Source organism: Zalophus californianus, chromosome 2 (assembly GCF_009762305.2).
Source record: "Zalophus californianus isolate mZalCal1 chromosome 2, mZalCal1.pri.v2, whole genome shotgun sequence".
NCBI lineage: Eukaryota > Metazoa > Chordata > Mammalia > Carnivora > Otariidae > Zalophus > Zalophus californianus.
Genome location: NC_045596.1, coordinates 72305257 through 72326566, shown reverse-complemented (window position 1 = coordinate 72326566; position 21310 = coordinate 72305257). Strand labels below are relative to the sequence as shown.

The 21310-nt window shown below is 36.9% G+C and overlaps 1 protein-coding gene across 6 annotated transcripts in view; it reads left to right on the top strand.

Annotated features, from left to right (window-relative positions):
• The window catches only part of FAM13A (family with sequence similarity 13 member A), a 369758-nt gene that overhangs the window by 25762 nt on the left and 322686 nt on the right, over window positions 1–21310 (top strand). For 5 of the 6 annotated variants that reach the window (XM_027600471.2, XM_027600470.2, XM_027600468.2 and 2 more), the window contains exon 1: window positions 1449–1666. The exons of the other annotated variant lie outside the window; for it this stretch is intronic. In XM_027600471.2, the coding sequence (XP_027456272.1) occupies window positions 1562–1666 (105 nt within the window). In that variant the 5' untranslated portion in view covers window positions 1449–1561. Of the gene's footprint in view, window positions 1–1448; window positions 1667–21310 lie in introns of those variants that run through there. 6 annotated transcript variants of the gene reach the window in all.

The window sequence follows — 21310 nt, the reverse complement described above, 5'->3', positions numbered from 1 at the left end:
TACTTATACAATCACAAAAAGAAGACGCATTTTTAATGTATTAGAAAAAGTTTTATAATTTTCTTTAACTGCCTAGTTTTCTAATGGGTGAATGGAAAACAGAAGTGATAAAACCTAGATTAGGTGGAAGTAGAAAAAAGTTTTATTTTTCAGTGGAGAAGATTATGTCCATTCCCCTACTCCCATTCTATTGTATGGGATTGTGTTATTCTGCCTGGTGGAGGTAGTCTTTACAATGTTCTATATGCATGCATAGAAACAAAATGTACTTTGTCATGTCCTATGGCTGGCTTATCACAATTTTCTATCCTGGCTTTGCTGTGGATACTGTTAGTTGACAAGAAATAAACAAAGTATACTAGATTTGAAGGGAAATATTAAATGGAGAGCTGATTTGGGCTTTCCCTTGTCTTCCCACCCCATCCCCTTAAGATATAACTTTATTATGTTTTGTTATGGAGGGCAATTTAAGTCTTTTAAAACTGGGAAAAGTGAAACTCCTCATGCAGTATTAGCCAGCATTCTTTTTTTTAAGATTTATTTATTTGATAGAGACACAGCAAAAGAGGGAACACAAGCAGGGGGAGTGGGAGAGGGAGAAGCAGGCTCTCCGCTGAGCAGAGAGCCTGATGCAGAGCTCCATCCCAGGACCCTGGGATCATGACCTGAGCTGAAAGCAGACGCTTAACGACTGAGCCACCCAGGCGCCCCCCAGCATTCTCTTAAATGTGCCACTAGAAAAGATTTGACGGAAAAAAAAGTGATAATAAAAAAATCAGACAGTTTCCTTCTGGCTTATATGAAATGGATATTTTAGCTATCAGTTCAAATATTTGGAAATTGTGAAGTCTGTCACATTTTCTAATGACACAGCATATGAAGTAGGACATTACTGAAAGGTCAACTAGAGGCTAATTTTCCAGACTATAAATCACACATGTTGAATTGTGGAGGTCTAGAAACATGTTGTTTTATGTTTCTCACCGTTATATTGTGAATAAGATAATTCAAAAGTAATTAGAAGTGGTTAACAGCTACATAAGAGTATTTTCATTTAGAACAATTCTGATAGAATCAAAGTGGAGGGAAGAACATTTTGATAGAATTTCACTGGTTTCTAAGGGGAATTGGAAGTGAAAAGTGCCTCAGAAAAGTGAGGAATGTGCCTGCAGTTTGCAACCTGAGTGTGAATATGTGAGGTTTTCTTAGGAGTAGCAACAAGGAAGCAAGTTTGCATTTTCACGTTTTGCACTAAGTCCTATTAAAGAATGCCACCAGATAATCGGCGTTTTCTGAACAGAGAAAGCCTGTTTGTGATATCTGGCAAGTCAGGTTTAAGAAAAAGATGTCAGCAGCTTAAGGCCCATGTCACATGACATCCTCTACTTGCCAATACTAGACGCTCTGGATCAGATTTCAACTCCAGGCAGTCCTGCCAGCCATGTGGGTTCAGCCGAATGAGAAGCAAAGCCACACTTCCGAAAATGTTAGGAGCTGCGTTTCGCTTGCTGTGAGGCCTCTGGATCAGGAGCGGTTTTTCAAATGAGAGCCTATCTAGTGAATGGAATTTCAGTATTTCGCTGTCATTTTGATGTTTTCATCTGGTCTTCATCACTTCTACCAGGCACTTCCTACGAGAATGGGGGCAGGCGCTCTGGCCATCTGTGTGAGTACAGGCCGCCCCTGTCTCCTGTGGACACCACGGGGCTGAGGAAAGGCCTATGCCCTCCTGGTTCCGATGAGATGTTTATGCACCGCAGGGCTGAGGAGAGGCCTGTGCCCTCCTGGCTCTGATGAGATGTTTATGCGATTTTTTTGTCTTTACTTTCTGGGAGGTGGGGGAAGGTTCATTACTTAAATTCCTATCTATTCAAATGGACATTAAGCAGTGTTTTGGGCAGCTTTCAGCATTTTTGTCTACTTGCCTTTCCAAAAAAAGATGAAGGGAGATGCCTGCCTGTGGCAGTTTATTCGTTAGAGCACTCTCAAGCCTTTCAGACTTTGTTCTGAATGAGTTAAATACAAGTGCTTAATTGCAGTTGCTGGAAAAATCTAGTGGCTAGATTGAGAAAGAATTAAGATAACTATTAATTTGTTACTTCTGAGTATGTGTATGACCTTTTTCTATTCACATTTTTGTTTTCAGTTAGTAATGCTAGAATTTGTTTCAGCATGGTTGCTGAAAGTGACGGGGAAAGAGCTTGTTCGATAAATGTTTGTGAATCCTTAATCGACTGTAGAGATTTCTGGTTGTTATAATACAGTAACATCAGTAAATAACACTGGTGTAAAGTCCATGGGAAATGGTGTATATTTCTAGGGCTGAATTAATGGATTTCAAAAGCAGTTCTGTTGGTGCTTATATATAACCTTTTGCAATAACCAGATATTATCAATTATACAAATCACAGAATGCTGTGATTTAAATTTGTATTTCAGTATATAGAAAATGCACACATATTTAGCATACTTACATTTCAAGCTGGTATTCCATTCCAAGGGAGCATTTTATTTATCTCTAAATGAGCTAAGTGAGAAATATCTTATTCTTTATTACCAACTTAACTGCTCACTTTTGTATCATCACATTGGGTCAGGTTCCCTGCCCCCCCCTTTTTTAAGTTTCAGAAATGGCTGCAATTTGTTGTAGGTTTTGATGGCATCCTAAAATATATAGAAATATCTGGACAGTTTTTTACCCATATGCTTCAAATGGTCGCCAGATGGTATATCAGCCCCATGGATTGAGTTTTCTTAGCAAAACTCCCTCACTTCTGTGCTTGGAACTTTTCGGTATCCCGTGTGCCCGTCTTGGTGTCTCTTGCCCTTTTAGGCTTGTAGCATCCAGGTGCCCAGCCGGTTATCTTTCCAGGTTTATAAAATACTTCAGGACTGGAAATGTGTAGCATGTGAGGCAGCAGATCGACTGAAATGTTATGAGATTTGCAGTCATCTCTGAATAGATCCTTACTCCTTGCCCTTGGCCTGCATGCATTAATCTCTATGTTGGCTGAAACACAGACTGACCCACGTAGGAAACTCTATATTTTTCCTTAGTTTAATCCAAAGTATATACAAAATTTCCTGTAAGGTTGACGTAAAAATCATACCGTTTAAAAGATTTTTCACTGTAGGAGAGGAGCAGTTCTCGGTCATTCCTATTCTTGAACTTCAGGTTAGCCTTTGAGCTCTATCCCAGTTATACTTAGGAGGAAATGTTTATGTTTTTAGAAGTTTTAGCATAGTATTTCTGGAAAAACATAGCTATTGGAGAACAAAATACTTTTTTGAATGTTTGTGGCAGAAAAGTGAGAGCTAATCACACATAAATATAAGCAAAGGGGCTGGCATACTTTTTTTTAGTTTGGGACTTTTTACCTAGACATATATGTTAGCAACTGCTCAGGTATCCTGCTACTGAAGATAGTTGTTCCTTTTTTTAAATTTATTTTAAATTCAATTAATTAACATATAGTGTAGTATTAGTTCAGAGGTTCATCAGTTGCATGTAATACCCAGTGCTCATTACATACATCAGATGCCCTCCTTAATGCCCATCACCCAATTTCCTCATCCCCCCACCTGCCCTCCAGCAACCCTCAGCTTGTTTCCTATAGTTAATAGTCTCTTATGGTTTGTCTCCCTCTCAGATTTCATCTTATTTTTCCCTCCCTCTATATTCCTCTGTGCTGTTTCTTATATTCCACATATGAGTGAAATCATACAATTGTCTTTCTCTGCTTGACTTATTTCACTTAGCATAATACCCTCGAGTTCTATCCACATCATTGCAAATGGCAAGATTTCATTTTTTTGATGGCTGAGTAATATTCCTGTGTGTGTGTGTGTGTGTGTGTGTGTGTACACATATCACAGAAGATAGTTCTTTAGACAAAACAATAGAGTAATCAGATATTTGGGTGTGTGTGTGTGCATGTGCATGTGTATGTATATTGACATGGGACAGGCTATTTCAAAGACAAATCATTTCAATGTCCATTGATTAACCACCTTTTTTTTTCTCATTCCTTTTATCTCTTCCATATTACTAGTGCTGCTAATAAAACCATAATGGGCTCAACATTTTATTTACATTACTACTCATATTTACAAAGAAGTTGTAGCTTCTTCACTATTGACATCTTATTTTTTCCTCAATAAACCACACCCAGGCAAATGAGAACCATGCCTGCCAGTTAATATTGTATTAGTCTCTTCTAGTTTTAAATGTCACTTTAGTGAGATGACTCAAGCTCTCTTAGGAATCTTGAGTCTTTCAGACCTCTTGCACCTCCTGCTGTTCTGTCCATCGTGGCATCTGGGTATTTCGAGGCAGGTGGGTGGAGAGTGGAAGCTGGCATATTCTAATGGCTGAAGAAAGAGGGGCCTAGAATACCTGTCTGTTGACTCTTACACTCTGGATATTCTGTCTGTGGTGAGTTCAGGTATCAAATCTTTGGTGAATTGGTGGACAAGTTCTATTGGTATCATCAGGGCCCTGCAGTCCACTCCTCCTGACAGCCCCAACTTTTGCTGGTGCTGGGAACAATTCCAAGGATATCCCGAGCCTTGTAGCCTTTGTCCCTAACTTGAGCACCTCCACTCCTGTAGCCTTGACACCCTGTATCCTCAGCTACTTACATATCCCATCATGCAGGCAGGAGCTGTGGTCTCAGTGCAGAAAGGCTCACAAACCATATTAAGATATTCTGGTCACAGATTTATTGAATCAATTTAAAACACAGCACAAAGCAAGGAGGGAAAGATCTGGTAGGCTTGCCTATGTAAAAAGGGTTTCAGTGGGATGAAAGGCCCACATTCTGAGTCCTGTGTTACACAATATACATCTATCCTATCTTTCATCTTCTCTACCACATCAACCTTTCCTGATCACGGTGGGTTTTACGAGGACCAGTGTTGAATGGGAGCAAGGGGCCTCAGGAGATGGAACGTGCCTGGAGCCAACACAGCTTGCTTTATCATCAGAGACAAGTGTGCCTAGGTGTAGTTGTAACTTGCTACTATACTCCTGAACAGCTTTGGATTTTTATATGCATATCTCAGGCAGACAACACATGGGGCCAGCGTGGAGATAATCAATGGGTGACTCATTTAAGACTTGAATATTTGGTGGTGTCTCATAAATGTTGGGTGCCAAACTTGGTTCTTCCATCTCTATTTAGTTATCTGTGTCGACTATGTTTACCACATTATCTCCTTATGTATTGTTAATACTTCTCCTCATGGTTAGTTTCTCTTTGTTCTCTATTTAGCCAAACTGAATTTTCTTGCCTAATATTTGTTTGTTGTATTATTTAAGTTCAAGTTCCAAACCCATCATGGTTATCTTTGTTGTTTCTAGTTTGATGTTTGGTACCAAATTCATTCCACATGCCATGATGAGTTTCTTCATTTTTTTTTTCACCTCCTGTGTTTTCTTCTCTTTGCTTTGTTCTGTTTCGAGTTTAGAAAGAATATGGGCTTTGTTTGGAGCCAGGCAGACCTGAGCTTAAATCTTGGTTATGTACTCTGACCTTAGACATTATTAAGCAGTATGCTTTCTTGATGGTTTGTTTTAAAGAGCTTTTGCCATTTGTTCAGCTTCCTTGACATATATTGATGTCTCACTAGCAGACAGTAAAGTTTAGACACAAAGTGTCATTATCTTATTTGTATCTCTTACCTATTTTCAGGGCTAGGCAGTAGTAGTTCAATAAATGTTAGGTTTTGCAGTTTCACCTCTCTTTTCTGTGCTATGCATGACCTAAGTGTATTTTATTTTTTTAAAAGATTTTAGAGGCCCCTGGATGGCTCAGTCGTTAAGCGTCTGCCTTCAGCTCAGGTCATGATCCCAGGGTCCTGGGATCGAGCCCTGCATCGGGCTCCCTGCTCGGCAGGAAACCTGCTTCTCCCTCTCCTACTCCCCCTGCTTGTGTTCCTGCTCTTGCTGTCTCTCTCTCTGTCAAATAAATAAAATCTTTAAAAATAATAATAATAAAAGATTTTATTTATTTGACACAGAGCACATGAGCACAAGCAGGTTTTAAATGTCACTTTGGTGAGTTGACTCAAGCCCCCGCTGAGCAGGGAGCCCAAGTGGGGCTCGATCCCTGGATTCTGGGATCATAACCTGAGCCAAAGGCAGATGCTTAACCAACTGAGCCACCCAGGTGCCCCAAGCATATTTTATTTTTAAATGGGTCTTTTGAAGACTCTCCAAAAGCTAAAGGCGTGTCTGCAAAGGCATTCTGTCTTTGATGGTGCTTTTTGTGATAACGGCACAATTTTCCATTTATGGGAATGAGCAGTATAATTTTAAGTATTTTGTACTTCTGAGTCTCCAACTGAACAGCACATGAATTCTCTTACTATAAAGCTGCATGCAGTCAATGCAAGTAACTCAGCACATCTTTCCATCTCAGATGATGTGTAGGCTGGTCAGGGCATATCTTTCCCTCAGGTGGGCATGTAATCTTCTTTAATCAGGGTAATTAACACCGAGTGTCCCAACAGGAAAATCCTGAAAGATACCTCAGTAGCTCAGGGAAACAGATCAATTTGTAGATTACTCAAAGTCTGATGCAGATTGACAGAATCTCTCCTCCGTTTGGTGACTCTAATATCCGGGCTGCCTCCATTCTAGGAGATATTTGCTATTTCAGCATGTGACTACATATCCCCTAGTTTATATCAGGGAAGAAAGGAGATGGAGGAGGCACGCATGCTTTTATCTGCCTCATTCTGGAAGTGATTCATTTCTCTCCTCAAAGTTCATTGCTTTGAACTAGTCATATATGCCCGTGTAAACAAAGGTGGTTTGGAAGTGTAGAAAAGTATCTCATGGAATATTTATAAACCCTATCTCTAGCCCATAACTTAAATTGCTTAAATAGAGAGAAAAATGTATGCTCCATGATTGGGATAAAGCAGTCTGTCTCTAATTCCCCTACTGAATGTAAACAAGGAATTATGCACCCCAGGTGCTGCTGACAGATACCTAATCTATGGATCAAGAGGGAAGGTAGCCTTAGGATAACTTAATACATCAGTGAATGGCAGAAGAGTGGTGACATTTATGAGCCACTGAATCTACCAACTCAGAATCTTTCCTTCCCCTGAACTCCTTTGTATTAGTATAATGGGATAATAAATGTCCTTATTATTTTAGCCAGTTTGAACTAGAATTTCAATTACTTGCAGTCAAAACATCTTAAGTGATACACTTCATCATGCAGTGGCTTGCTGTGCAGTGGTTTTAGGAAGCTTGTCATGAACTGGAATGAAGCAGGATTTGAAGGCAGGACACATGGCTTTGAATCTTGGCTCAACCACTTGTTATGTGACCCTGGGCAAGATCCTTAACCTCTCTCTTTCCTTACCTACTAAAGAAGGATAATAGCCTAAATTGGATTGTTGTGAGAATCAAATAAAACAATAAGGTAAAAATACATCGAAAACTTCATAAAAATAATTACCTTTGTTATGTGGCAGCCTATTTTATGTCTTAAGGTGGTTTCTGTAATACTGTCATTACGGGTGGATTTTACTTCTTTAAAATGAAAGGAATTCTGTGATCTGAAAGGACTGTTCATATTATTGGATTTAGACCAAATTTTAAACAGGATTAAACTTTGTTTTGCATTTTTCTACAATAAACCAATGAGGTATTACAGGAAGACAAGATTAATAATAAGCAAACAAAGGCATGTAAATTTTCCTATGCAAATCTGAATGTATTACAGAAGAATTTTCATTTCTGCAATACAGAGTTCAAAAATCAAAGAAAACATGGTCAAGATTAATATGAGTATGGGTAAAGTCTCTAGTATCTAGGTTGCTTATTTCAGGGTCAGTTTCTCCGAAGCACAGTTGGTTGTGTGTATTCGTTTAATGTCCCTCTGCAGAAGACTGTAAGCTTTAGTGACAGTGCAAAGGAGCATGAAGTAGCATATAAATATAGTGAAAGAATGGAGTAACTGGGTAAAGAGACTTTGCTGAGATAATAAATTTGTGTCCAGTAGTTTCTGAAATAGCAACTCTAAGAAAGCCTACTTGAGTTTTTACCTGTAACTGTGGCTTTCCACTGGTTTATAAAGAGGTACTGTAGCAAGTAATAGCATAATTAAGTTTATTTAAGTTATCTAACTAAATATGAGTTTGTGTAACTAGCAGTTAGATTGGAGATTTTTAAAAATTCATTCAAAATGCTTGGTTTATGGGAAAAGATTGTATAATTTCGAATTATTAACAGCTACTTCTTTAAGACTGTTAAGGTTGGAGGGTCTACCATATTGGTAGTTAATTAACAGAAATTAAAACCATTTAATAATAATGGCTAGCCACTTGGAGAAAAATAATTACTGGATTTCTTCTTTATTCTTTAAACTATATATGGGGGGCGCCTGGGTGGCTCAGTTGGTTAAGCATCTGCCTTCAGCTCAGGTCATGATCCCAAGGTCCTGGGATCGAGCCCCGCATCGGGCTCCCTGCTCAGTGGGAAGCCTGCTTCTCCCTCTCCCACTCCCCCTGCTGTGTTCTCTCTCTCTCTCTTTCTCTGTCAAATAAATAAAATCTTAAAAAAAAAAAAAAACTATAGATGGAACAAAAATATAAATACCAAAGTGAAACCATAAAACAATAATTTGGGATCAAGGAATGTCTTTGTAAAGAAGAACCAAGTGAGAAACCTTAAAGAAAAAGATTGGTGAATTTTTCAGACAAATAACTAAAATGTCTGCACGATCCCAAATTGCATAAACAAAATTCCAAAAGAAAACTAGTAAAGATATTTACAACACACATGACTAAAAAATTACTCTTTTTAATATGGCAAAATTCATACAAATCAGTAAGAAAAATAAAACTAGCCATTAGAAAATGAATCAAAGCTTATGAGCAATGAGGTTCACAAATAATACAAGTACTAATAAACATAAGAAAATTGCTCAGTCTCATTCACAGTTAAATATGGGCAAACTTTAAAATTTTTGTATTATCCAGGGATGTCAGAAGAATCGGAAGCATGTACCCTCACATGCTATTGATCAAGCTGTAAACCAGCGGAGCATCTTTGCAGGGCAGTGTGGCAGTGTGTGTCAGAATGTATAATTTGTATACCTGTTGATCTAGCAATCTCACCTCTAGCAATTTATATTACAGGTACTTGTACAATTATGTAAAAATGCTGGCAAGAATGTTCATTGCTGAAATACTTGTAATAGCAAGAACCATAACTAACTTAAACATCAGTAAATAAGATTGGTTAAATCAATTGTAGTTCTATACAATGTAATATTAAACAGCTATATCTGCCAATATGGAAGGGCCTCCAAAATTGATCAAGTAGCAAAAAAAATGGGCATAAATACACAACAGTATAGTTATATTTGCCTTTTTAAAAATATCATACATATGTAGATATGCTTAGTTATCCATAGAAAATTTCTGCAAGGAAACACAGTAATTGAAGTTGGGATAGGGAGCCTTTCCAGTTTAAACTCTCACGTTTGAGTTTTGATGAAATGCATATATTAAATTTCTAAAAATAAAGAATACTCAATGGACTGGTAACACTGTCTAGAAGAAATGATTAGTTTATAATAATGAAGGCACTGAATATTGTATTTGAATGTCTATAATACTTTTACAAATACACTTTGAAATGTATAAATTACTTGAAATTGTCTAATATATACAAGGATATAGACTTTCCCTGCGCATTTCCTAAGGCAAACTTAGAGCTGGGTATCATGTAATGCAACAGTCCTACCAAGAAGAAAGAAGTGTCTAAAGATTCTAGTATCTAAAAATTGAGCTGGTTGTCTCATGAGGTGGTTGGTACTCCATCACCACAAGTAAGAAAGAGGCAGATAAGTAATGGTGGGTGGACTTGTCAAAGGCAATTCATGGAATTAGAGTTAAAGATGAGATGTCCTTGCAGTGTTCTAGGATTCTCTGAATTGGTGCGTACTTCCCAAAATTGGTAGCTTTCCGTCAATTTGTTAGACTGTTGGAAATTTAGCATACATAAGTCTCTTTACCCCCGTACTTCCTTCAGTTAGGGCTTCCTTTATGTGGAGGATTGGATGATTGTCCACCATCTAGTTTTAGAACATTCTGTCACCTCAATAAGATCCCATGTGCACATTTACGATTAGTTTCATTCCTACAATCTGTCCCTCCCCCATCCCCCAAACCTCAGACAATCACTAATTTACTATTTTCTGAAAGTTAACTGAATGTTTCTGTACATTTACCTTTCCTGGCCATCTGATATCAGTGGAATCATATAGTATATGTTCTATGACTGGCTTATTCCACTTAGCTCATTCTTGAGGCTCATCCATGTTGCAGCATGCATCAGTATTTCATTCCTTTTTAACTGCCATGATTGCTCTTATTGCTGTATTCTATTATATATCACATTTTGTTTACTCATTTGTTAGTTGATAGACATTTTGGCTATTTCCTTTTTTCTTTTTTTTTTTTTTAACTTAAAGTCAATTAGCCAACATGTCATTGGTTACATCACTAGTTTCAGATGTAATGTTCAATAATTTATCATTGTTGCGTAGAACACCCAGTGCTGGGGCGCCTGGGTGGCTCAGTCGTTAAGTGTCTGCCTTCGGCTCAGGTCATGATCCCAGGGTCCTGGGATGGAGCCCCGCACTGGGCTCCCTGCTCAGCCGGAAGCCTGCTTCTCCCTCTCCCACTCCCCCTGCTTGTGTTCCTTCTCTCCCTGTGTCTCTCTCTGTCAAATAAAATAAAGAAAAGAAAAGAAAACCCAGTGCTCATCATATCACGTGCCCTCCTTAATGCCCGTCACCCAATTACCCCATCCCCTCACTCACCTCCCCTCCAGCAACCCTCAGTTCATTTCCTGTAGTTAAGAGTCTCTCATGGTTTTTCTCCTTCCCCAATGACTTCCCATTCAGTTTTCCTTCCCTTTCCCTATGATCCTCTGTACTGTTTCTTATATTCCACATATGAGTGAAACCGTAGGATAATTGTCTTTGATTGGCTTATTTTGCTTGGCATAATACCCTCCAGTTCCATCCACGTTGATGTAAATGGTAAGCATCCTTTCTGATGGCTGAGTAATATTCCATTGTGTATATATACCACATCTTTATCCATTCATCTGTCGATGGGCATCTGGGCTCTTTCCACAGTTTGGTTATTGTGGATGGACATTGCTGCTATGAACATTGGGGTGCAGATGCCCCTTCGGATCACTACATTTGTATCTTTGGGGTAAATACCCAGTAGTACAATTACTGGGTCATAGGGTAGCTCTATTTTTAACTCCTTGAGGAATCTCCATACTGTTTTCCAGAGTGGCTGTACCAGCTTGCATTCCCACTAACAGTGTAAGAGGATTCCCCTTTCTCCACATCCTCACCAACACTTGTTGTTTCCTGTCTTGTTAATTTTGGCCATTCTGACTGGTATGAAGTGGTATCTCATTGTGGTTTTGATTTGTATTTCCCTGATGCCAAGTGATATGGAGCATTTTTTAATGTGTCTGTTAGCCATTTGTATGTCTTTGGAGAAATGTCTGTTCATGTCTTCTGTCCATTTCTTGACTTTGGGTGTTGAGTTTGATAAGTTCTTTATAGATCTTGGATACTAGCCCTTTATTTGATACGTCACAGGCTATTTCCTACTATTAAGAATAATGCTGCATTTGGATAGGTACCTACAAGTGGAATTGCTGGATCATATGCTAAATTTATGTTTAATGTTTTAAGAAACTGCCAAATATTTTCCAAAATGATTGCATCGTTTTACATGCCCATTATCAATATGAGAATCCCAATTTCTCCACATCCTTGTCAGCATATGGTATTGTTACTCTTTTATTATTATAGCCATTCTAGTGAATTTGTAGTGCTGTTACTTAATGACTGGTGATGTTAGGCATTTTTCATAGACCTATTACCCATTTGTATATCTCCTTTGGTTATATGTCTGTCCATGTCTTTTGCCCATTTTTTTATTGGGTTGTTGGTTCTTATTGTGTTGAGTTCTTTTTACATAGTATGGATACAAGTCCTTTTTCAGATACATGACCCACTGGGAATGGGGGTTTTGTCCTGTCTTTCAGATCAATTCAGCCAGAACCAAAGCTACTGGTTTCATTACTGTTGTGCCAACCCCACCAAGGGAGTAGGAGGGGTTGGAAGTAGACCCAGGCAAGTGTGCCACAAACTCCGATTACTCATCACTAAATTTCATCATCTTTTCACGAATAAGTGTCTCTCAATGTGTTTTTTTGCCTTTGGTCAGTTTCTAGATCCCTGAAATGATTGTTTTGACGATTTTGTCCAGGTTTGTATTGTTTTGTTTAGGAGAGGATTTGTAGAACCCTGTACTCCATCACTGGAAGTCAGCAGTAGGTCTTGACTTCATTTTATATAGAAAATTTAACTTTTTATAATAACCTTTCATTTTTCTTGCAATAATAGTAATACATGTCTAGTGTATAAAATTTAGGAAATAAATAAAAAGGAGAAAATAATAAGATTCCATAACACAGAAATAAACATGTACTATGTTTGCTTACGTCCTATAGTTTTTCTATAAGTCTATAAACTTATAAAAACTAATAAAAACAGATTAGACTTGACATTAGTTTTATAGTAATCTCCCCCCCCCAAATAACAGTATATTATGAATATCTAGAGGTCCCATTTGTATAAGATAGTAGTCTTGCTCACTGTTATTACCCCTCCCCTGTGTTTGGAGACCAGACTAAAAGAGGACAGCCTGGGAAGAAGCCCCAGTTTTTCTTAGGTGTTGCCAAATTGTCCTCCAGAAATTTTAATCCATTTACATCCACTGCTTCTTACCAATTTTTTTCTTTTCAAAAAATTTTCCATGAGTAGAAAGGATGACAAATAGCATTACATTGTTTTTGCCTACCTTTGATTACTACGATCTTCACCACCTCCTGAGAAAATCTATTCTATCTTTAGAAGTGATTATCATTTCTTCTTCATATGTCTTAAAATCTGTTTTCAGATAATTACCCTTCACTTTCTGGTTTTGTCCTCTGAACCACATGGCTGCTCTTTTAAAATCTGGAAGTGTTTCAACCCCAAATCTTCCTATTTGAGTGTAATTATAGCAGGTTCCTCATTCCTTCCTCACATAACATGGTTCATTTTTTAAATGATTAATCTTTAAATTGTTTTAAATTTTAAATTTTTTAAGTTTAAATTTTAAAAATTTCTTTGCTTATCACTTCAAAGTCTCTGCAGCCATTTATGAATTGGTTAAAGTTTGTTCTCTGGTAATTTTCTCAAGGGAGGTTCAAGTATACAATATTTTCTTAGCCTTTCCATATTTAAACTATAGCTTTTATAGATGAAGGACAGCTGGACTGGTTATTAAATTTGGCTCATGCAGTCTTTCTTTAAATATTTTTTAAGTCTTACTCTGTTGTCTTCCTACATTAAATACTGCAATCTGTAAGTTTGAGGCTACTCGTTTTCTTTCCTTATTATGACATGATTTTTGCCTGGCTGCCCAAAGGACTCTTCTTTATTGTTAGTCTAATAATTTCCCTAGAATAGATCTTCACGTAGACTGTTCTGAGTCTAAGGTGTGTCTTTTCAGTTTGTAGATTCAGGGCTTCTGTTGAAACAAAGTTTTTGTGAATTACATCTTTAAAAGTACTACTCCATTATTTGGTTTTCTTCTTTGGAGACTCCAATAACATATATATTGGAGCTCATTAAACTGATTTCTGTAGTTATCTCTTAAACCCTTGTCATTCTTTTCTTAATGTTTCATTATGTCTACTTTTCTCATTTATGTCCTCTGCGTCCCTTACTGGGCTGTTAATAGCTGTTCTCTGTGCTCTTGATAATTTAGTCTTCATTTCTGAAATGGTTTTGTCTTTTCCTTTTCTTCCTTTCATGATTCTGCCAGTTTCCATTTCACATTCTCTATGGACTGAGTATCTCTTCCCTAAATTTGTACATTTCAGCTTTGTGGTATCTTTTCATTGTAATCAATTCATTAACTTTTATCTTAATTGTGGCAAAATATACATAACATAAAACTTGCCATTTTAACCATTTTTTGATCTACAGTTCAGTGGCATTAGTACATTCACGATGTTGTGTAACAATTATGATTATCCACTTCCAGAACTTTGCATCATCTCCAACATAAACTTTGTACCCATTAAATAACTGCCCATTCCCTCCTCTGCCCCACCCCCGGGCCCTGGTACCCATTGTTCTATTTCCAGTTTCTATGAATCTGCCTATCCTGGATATCTCACAAGTAGAAACATGTAATTTTTGTCTTTTTGTGTCTGGTTTATTTCACTTTGATACTGTTTTCAAGCTTCATCGATGTTATAGCATGTCAGAATTTCATTCCTTTATAAAGCTAATAATATTCCACTGTGTATATAATACCACATTTTGTTGGTCTGTTGATGGACATTTGGATTGTTTTTACTTTTTGGCTGTTGTGAATAATGCTGCTATGAACATAGGTTTATAAGTATCCGGGTCCTTGGCTTTAAGGAATATACCCAAAAGCGAAATTGCTGGATCACATGGATGTTTTATATTTAACTTTTTGAGGAACCACCTGTTTTTCATAGTGTACAATTGTTACATTGCCACCAGCAATGAATGAAGGCTCCAGGTTTTCCACATCCTAGTCAGCACTTGTTTTCTGTTTCTTTTGCTTTTTTGCTTTTGTTTTGTTTTTTTAATAGCCATCTTAACTGGATGTAAAGCAGTATCTCACTGTGGTTTTGTTTTCGTTAAACTGCATAATGATTCTGATGTGGTTTTGTCTTTTTCTTTAATGTTATATCTTTTTTAAAAGTTTTTATTTAAATTCCAGTTAACATACAGTGTTATATTAGTTTCAGGTGTACAATAGTGATTCATTACTTCCATACAATACCCCATACTCCTTACAAGTGCCCTCCTTAATCTCCATCACCTATTTAACCCCCACCCCCCCCACCTCCCCTCCAGTAACTATTAGTTTGTTCACTATAGTTAAGAATTTGTTTTTTGGTTTGCCTTTCTCTCTTTTTTTCCCTTTGCTCATTTGTCTTGTTTTTCAAATTCCACATATGAGTGAAATCATATGGTATTTGTCTTTCTCCATATGGCTTATTTCACTTAGCATAACACTCTAGTTCTATCCATGTCATTGCAAATGGCAAGATTTCATTCTTTTCTATGGTTGAGTAATATTCCATTATATATATATATCACTTTTTTATCCACTCATTAGTCAACGGACACTGGTAGTGTTTCCATAATTTGGCTATTGTAGATAATGCTGCTATAAACATTGGGGTGCATGTATCCCTTTGAATTATTATGTTTGTATTCTTTGGGTAAATACCTAGAGTGCAATTGCTGGATCATAGGATAATTCTATTTTTAACTTTTTGAGGAACTTTCATACAGTTGTCCAGAGCTGCACCAGTTTGCATTCCCACCAACAGTACTAGAGGGTTCCCCTTTCTCCACATCCTCACCAAAACCTGTTTCTTGTGTTGTTGATTTTAGCCATTCTGACCAGAGTGAGGTGATATCTCATAGTTTTGATTTGCATTTCCCTGATGATAGTGATGTTGAGCATCTTTTCATGTGTCTGTTGGCCATCGTATGTTTTCTTTGGAAAAATGTCTATTCATGTCTTCCGCCCATTTTTAGATTATTCCTTTTTTGAGGTGTTGAGTTTGATAAGTTCTTTATAGACTTTGATACTAATTCTTTATCAGATATGTCATTTGCAAATATCTTCTCCCATTCTGTAGGTTGCCTTTAAATTTTGTTGATCATTTCCTTCACGGTGCAGAAGCTTTTTATTTTGACGAAATCCCAATAGTTTATTTTTGCTTTTGTTTCCCTTGCCTCAGGAGACATATCTAGAAAGAAGTTGCTATGGCTGATGTCAAAGAGGTTACTGCTTGTGATCACTGGTTTTGATTGACATTTCCCTAATGACTAGTAATATTGAGCATCTTTTCATGTGCTTATTGAACATTTGTATGTTGTCTTTAAAGAAATATCTGTTCAACTTCTTTGTCCATTTTTGAAGTGGGTTGTTTGGTTGTTTTGGTTGTTGAGTGGTAGAAATTCACATATTCTGGATATTAATTCCTTATCACATATAAGATTTGCAAATATTTTCTCCTATTATGTGGGTTCTTTGCGCTCTCTTGATGGTGTCTTCTGATGCATAAAAGTTGTTAATTTTGATAAAATCAAATTTATTTTGTTATTGCCTGTCTTTTGGTGTCATTTCCTTATTCAGTTTTATTAGTTCTGTTTGTTAGGTTACAGTTTCCATCTGCTTCTTGGTAAGGGTTTGTGATGAGTTATTTTAGGAAAGTCATGATGCCTTTTTATACTTTTTTAAAGAATTGTCTCCATATAGTTGCTGGTAATGTTCCTTTTTTCTTATTTCAGTGAGATGGATTTTTGTAATATCAGTAGCAAGAGGTTCCTGTGGGGTGTAGTGATGGGGGGGCCAACACAGCTTTTCAAGTTACACAGCCCTGGGACTCCCTCTATTGCTACCAAAAGGACTATTTTCTTAGGCATGGCCCCTGTTTGCCCATCTCTCCTTTGCCTCTCATAAGTGAACCTGAGTCAGGAGGGCTCTATTGTCTTTTCTTCATAAATTTGCTCTCCAAGGGAATGAAACCTATGGTGATATAGGTGGTGTATTTTCCTGGTGCTTCCTGATTGATATCTGCCCTTTGTCTCTACTTTCTGCACCTTCTTTCTCTTCTTCCTTTAAGCAATTAAGCCCCATTCAGCTCCCTCTCAAAGTGTATTCTATCTTTAAAAAAAAATTGTAAGAGAGTTTAAAGACCTTTCACTGCTGTGTCCCTACCAGCTCTCTCCAGACTCCTCACAGTGCTGCAGTGATGTCTGCTGTAAGCTTTCTGCCCCACCTTCACCTTTAGCAGTACTTATATACAAATTGGAGTTGACTGTTTTTCTCTTTTTTTTTTTTTTTTAAGATTTTATATATTTATTTGACAGAGCAAGAGAGCAGAAGCTGGTGGAGCAGTAGAAGGAGAGGGAGAAGAGGCTCCCTGCTGAGCAGGGAGCCCGATGCGGGGCTTGATCCCAGGACCCTGGGATCATGACCTGAGCTGAAGGCAGACGCTTAACCATTTGAGCCACCCAGGCACCTCCATTTTTCTGTTTTCTGTTACTTTTCTTCATCCTCTTCTTAATCTGTGTGGTTTCAGGAGAAGTGATAAAATTCACAAGATTTTTACTGGGTTTGTTTTTACTAGTTTCTTAAACATTTCAATAATACTAGATAACATACGGACTTACCTTTTTAATCTTTTTAGTCTAAATTGTAGACATTAGTTGAATTTCCTTGTGAAATACAAGATGATCTAAGATATTTTTAAGTATGTTTATTTGCATAGAGAAATCAGATCTTTAAAAAGTTTTTCTCTTGATTTTCTAACTTTTCTATAAATGTTTAAAGATTCTTAAATCTTTATTTTTCCCATTATAGACTTCCTTGGAGATTAATTTTTTATTTGAGGTATAATTGATATATAGGATATTAGTTTCAGGTATACAATGGAATGATTCAGTATTTGCATGCTTTGCAAAGTGATCACTGCAGTAAGTCTAGTTTACGTCTGTCACCATACTTAAAAATTCTCATCACAAAAAAATTTTGTAATTAAATCTCTTAGCAGCTTTCAAATATGCAGTACAGTATTAGTAATTGTAGCCACCATGCTGTACTTCACATCCCTATGACTTAATTATTTTATAGCTGGATTTGTACTGTTTGATCTTCTTCACCCATTTGGCCCACCTCTCCACCCGCCTCTAGCAACCACCAGTGTATTCTCGGTATCTATGTGCTCAGTTGCTTGTTTGTTTAGGTTCCATGTAAAAGTAAAATCACATAGTATTTATCTTTTTCCTTCTGCCTTATTTACCATAATGCCCTCAGGGTCCATCCATATTGTCAAAGATGGAAAGGTTTTGTTTATTCTTATGGCTAATTAATATTCCTTTGTGTGTGTGTGTGTGTGTAAATATATGTGTGTATATGTGTATGTATAGATACACATACATATATATATACACATACCACTTTTTTTTATCCATTCATTCTTTGATGGACACAAGATTGTTTCCATGTCTTGGCTATTGCAAATAATGCTTCAGTGAACATGGGGTGCACATATCTTTTTGAATTAGTGTTTTTGTCTTTAGATAAATACCCAGAAGTAGAATTGCTGGATCAAATGGTAGTTCTATTTTTAGTTTTGAGGAACCTCTATACTCTTTTCCATAGTGGCTGCACCAATTTAAATTCCCCCTAAAAGTGAACAAGGCTTACCTTTTCACATTTTTGCCAGCACTTGTTATTTCTATTTTATAAGAGCCACTCTAACAGCTGTGAGGTGATAGCTCATTGTGGTTTTGATTTTCATTTCTCTGATTATGATGTTGAGCATCTCTTCATACACCTGTTGGCTCTTGGTTTGTCTTTTTTGGAAAAATGTCTATTCAGATCTTTAGTCCATTTTTTAATGAGATCTTTTTGTTTTTCTGTTTTTGCTACTGAGTTGTATGAACTCTTTATACATTTTGGATATTAACCTCTTTTCAGATATGATTTGCAAATATCTTCTCTCATTAATTAGGTTGCTTTTTTATTTTGTTAATGGTTTCCTTTGCTGTGCAGAAGCTTTTTACTTTGGTGTAGTCCCACTTACTTATTTTTGCTTTTGTTGCCTTTGCTTTTGGTATCAAATCCAAACAAATTATTGCCAAGAGTGATGTCAAGGAGCTTAGTGCCTATGTTTTCTCCTAGGAGTTTTATGGCTTCAGGTTTTATGTTCAAGTCTTTAATCCATTTTGAGTTAATTTTTGTGCATTGTATAAAATAGTGGTCTAGTTTCATTCTTTTGCATGTGACTGTCTAGTTTTTCCAACATCACTTATTGAAGAAACTGTCCTTTCCCATTGTATATTCTTGGCTCCTTTGTTGTAAATTAATTCACCAAATATGTGTAGATTTATTTCTGGGCTCTCTAGTCTGTTAGATTGATCTATGTGTTTTTAATAGTGTCAATACCACACTATTTTGATTACTATAGCTTTGTAATATAGCTTTCTTCTTCCTCAAGATTGCTTTGGTTATTTGGGCCTTTTGTAGTTGCATACAAATTTTAGAATTATTCTATTTCCATGAAAAATGCTATTGGAATTTTGATAGGGATTGCATTGAATCTGTAGATTGCTTTGGGTAGTATGGACACTTTAACAACATCCTTCTGATACATGAGCATGGGTTATCATTATATTCATTTGTGTCAACTTTATGCTTTCTAAAGATAGAATGTTTCATATACTTTGTTGAATTCATTACCCATGGATTCTAGCTTAAGAACCATTATTTAGATTTACAAAGCATGTAGATATTGATAGATGCTACAACATGTTTGCCTAAGGATAACTAATAAGATACCCCTAACCTGCTTTGATTTTTAAAATTAATGAACTAAATTTGGAAAAAACTGATTTATAGAATGCTTCTTATTGTCTTAACAATAAATGTTCAATAAATGTTGAAATTCTGACAGTGTTATTTGAAACTGGATTTTCCCCGTTTCATGTAAAAAAAAAAAAGTCTATAGATAAGTATTCTGAGTGAACTCTATGATGTTACCAAGGTACAAGTCCCCCCCCTTTTTTTTTTCTACTTTACTGTACTAGAGCTTAGCTTCTAGTTTCTGGATTGCTACATAGTCACAGGGCTACCAGGCCTCATACCTATGATCTCAGCAGGGAACAAGGATATGGGGATCAGAATGGGTTGTCCTCCCATTTAATAAAAGGAGTTTTTTTGGGTGGTCCTAACAATTTCCATTTACATCTCATTGGCCAAACTTAGGTATATGGCCATCCATATCTACAAGGATAATGCTGCAAGGAAGGTGGTATATTTTAACTGGGTACTTTGTTCCTCCTCCTATCAAACAAAATCAGAGTTCTGTTAATGGGGAAGAAGAAAAAAATGACCCATTAGTAAGCAACTACAAACTCTGCTTCAGTGTCTTTTCAAAGAATTGGTTACCCCAAAGAAATTCTTAACATTTTTCATCACTGACTCTCTTCTGGTTATGTGACAGGTAAACTTGAACATGCATTCTTATTAAACTTTCATAACACTTTAAAGTAGGTGGCGTTACTGCATTTATTAGATGAAGACCCAATCTTGGTGTAGATGGAAAATTTTTATAAGATGAAGACCCAGTCTTGGGGTAGATGAAATATTTTATAAGCTCAACAGGCTGAAAGTGATGATGATTTGGCTGCAGTACTTGCCCTCCCGGTGACCCCTAAGTTGACTCAGCTGTTAATAGCTGGACAGAGACCATGGGTCATTCTTATAGTTGCCTTTGCCCCTCTCCAAAGCTTCACATTTGACCAGAGGCTGGCATTCCTATTGAGAATACACAAGTCAGTGGCAAAACAGGTTTTCAAACCCAGGTACCCTAATTTCCAATGGAGTGCCTTCCCAGTGATCCAAACCTATCCAAGTTAATATGATTCTCTAGGTCTCTGTGTAGGAATAATCCCACAATTATTTTTTTTTATTGGAATTTGAAGAGAATACGTTTGTCTAGATTGACTGTTTTCTCATGGTCTCTTCCACTTTATTCTTTTAGCTGTTGTATTTCCTGTAGACTATCAGTTAGATTTAGAGGCTAGATTTGCATCAGTTTAAACATTTCTGGCAAGAATACATTGTAAATGAGGTGTTCTGCATGTTACATTACATCAGGAGAACATAATGTCAAGTCTTCTCATGATAAATGATGATAAATTTGATTTTTTTTTTAGATAAAGTGAATATACCCAGATATCAATTGTAAGGGCAGTTTTTTCCCTTGCAAAAACTGTGATCTTTGATGCTGTGAAGAGCCTGTTCTCCATCAGCTTTTCACATGACATTTTAGTGTCTTGATAATCCTTGTTTGGGTCATTTGTTAAATGATTTGTGGAAGCTGGAGATTTTTTGATTCTGCTATTTTTCCTACATTTGGCTGCAGGATTTTCTGCATGGAGGACCTTTACTAAAATCCCCTTCTCTTCCAAATCTCTTTTTTATTTACACAGTATATTATAATTACTTACAGTTGTTGTTACTCCTGGTGGTCTACCTATTCCAGATTTGGCCATAGGAGCCCGTTTAATCTGGCCCACAGGTCTTCTTAGTCCCATTAGTCCTTGACCATTTCCTCGCTTTCTGGAACAAG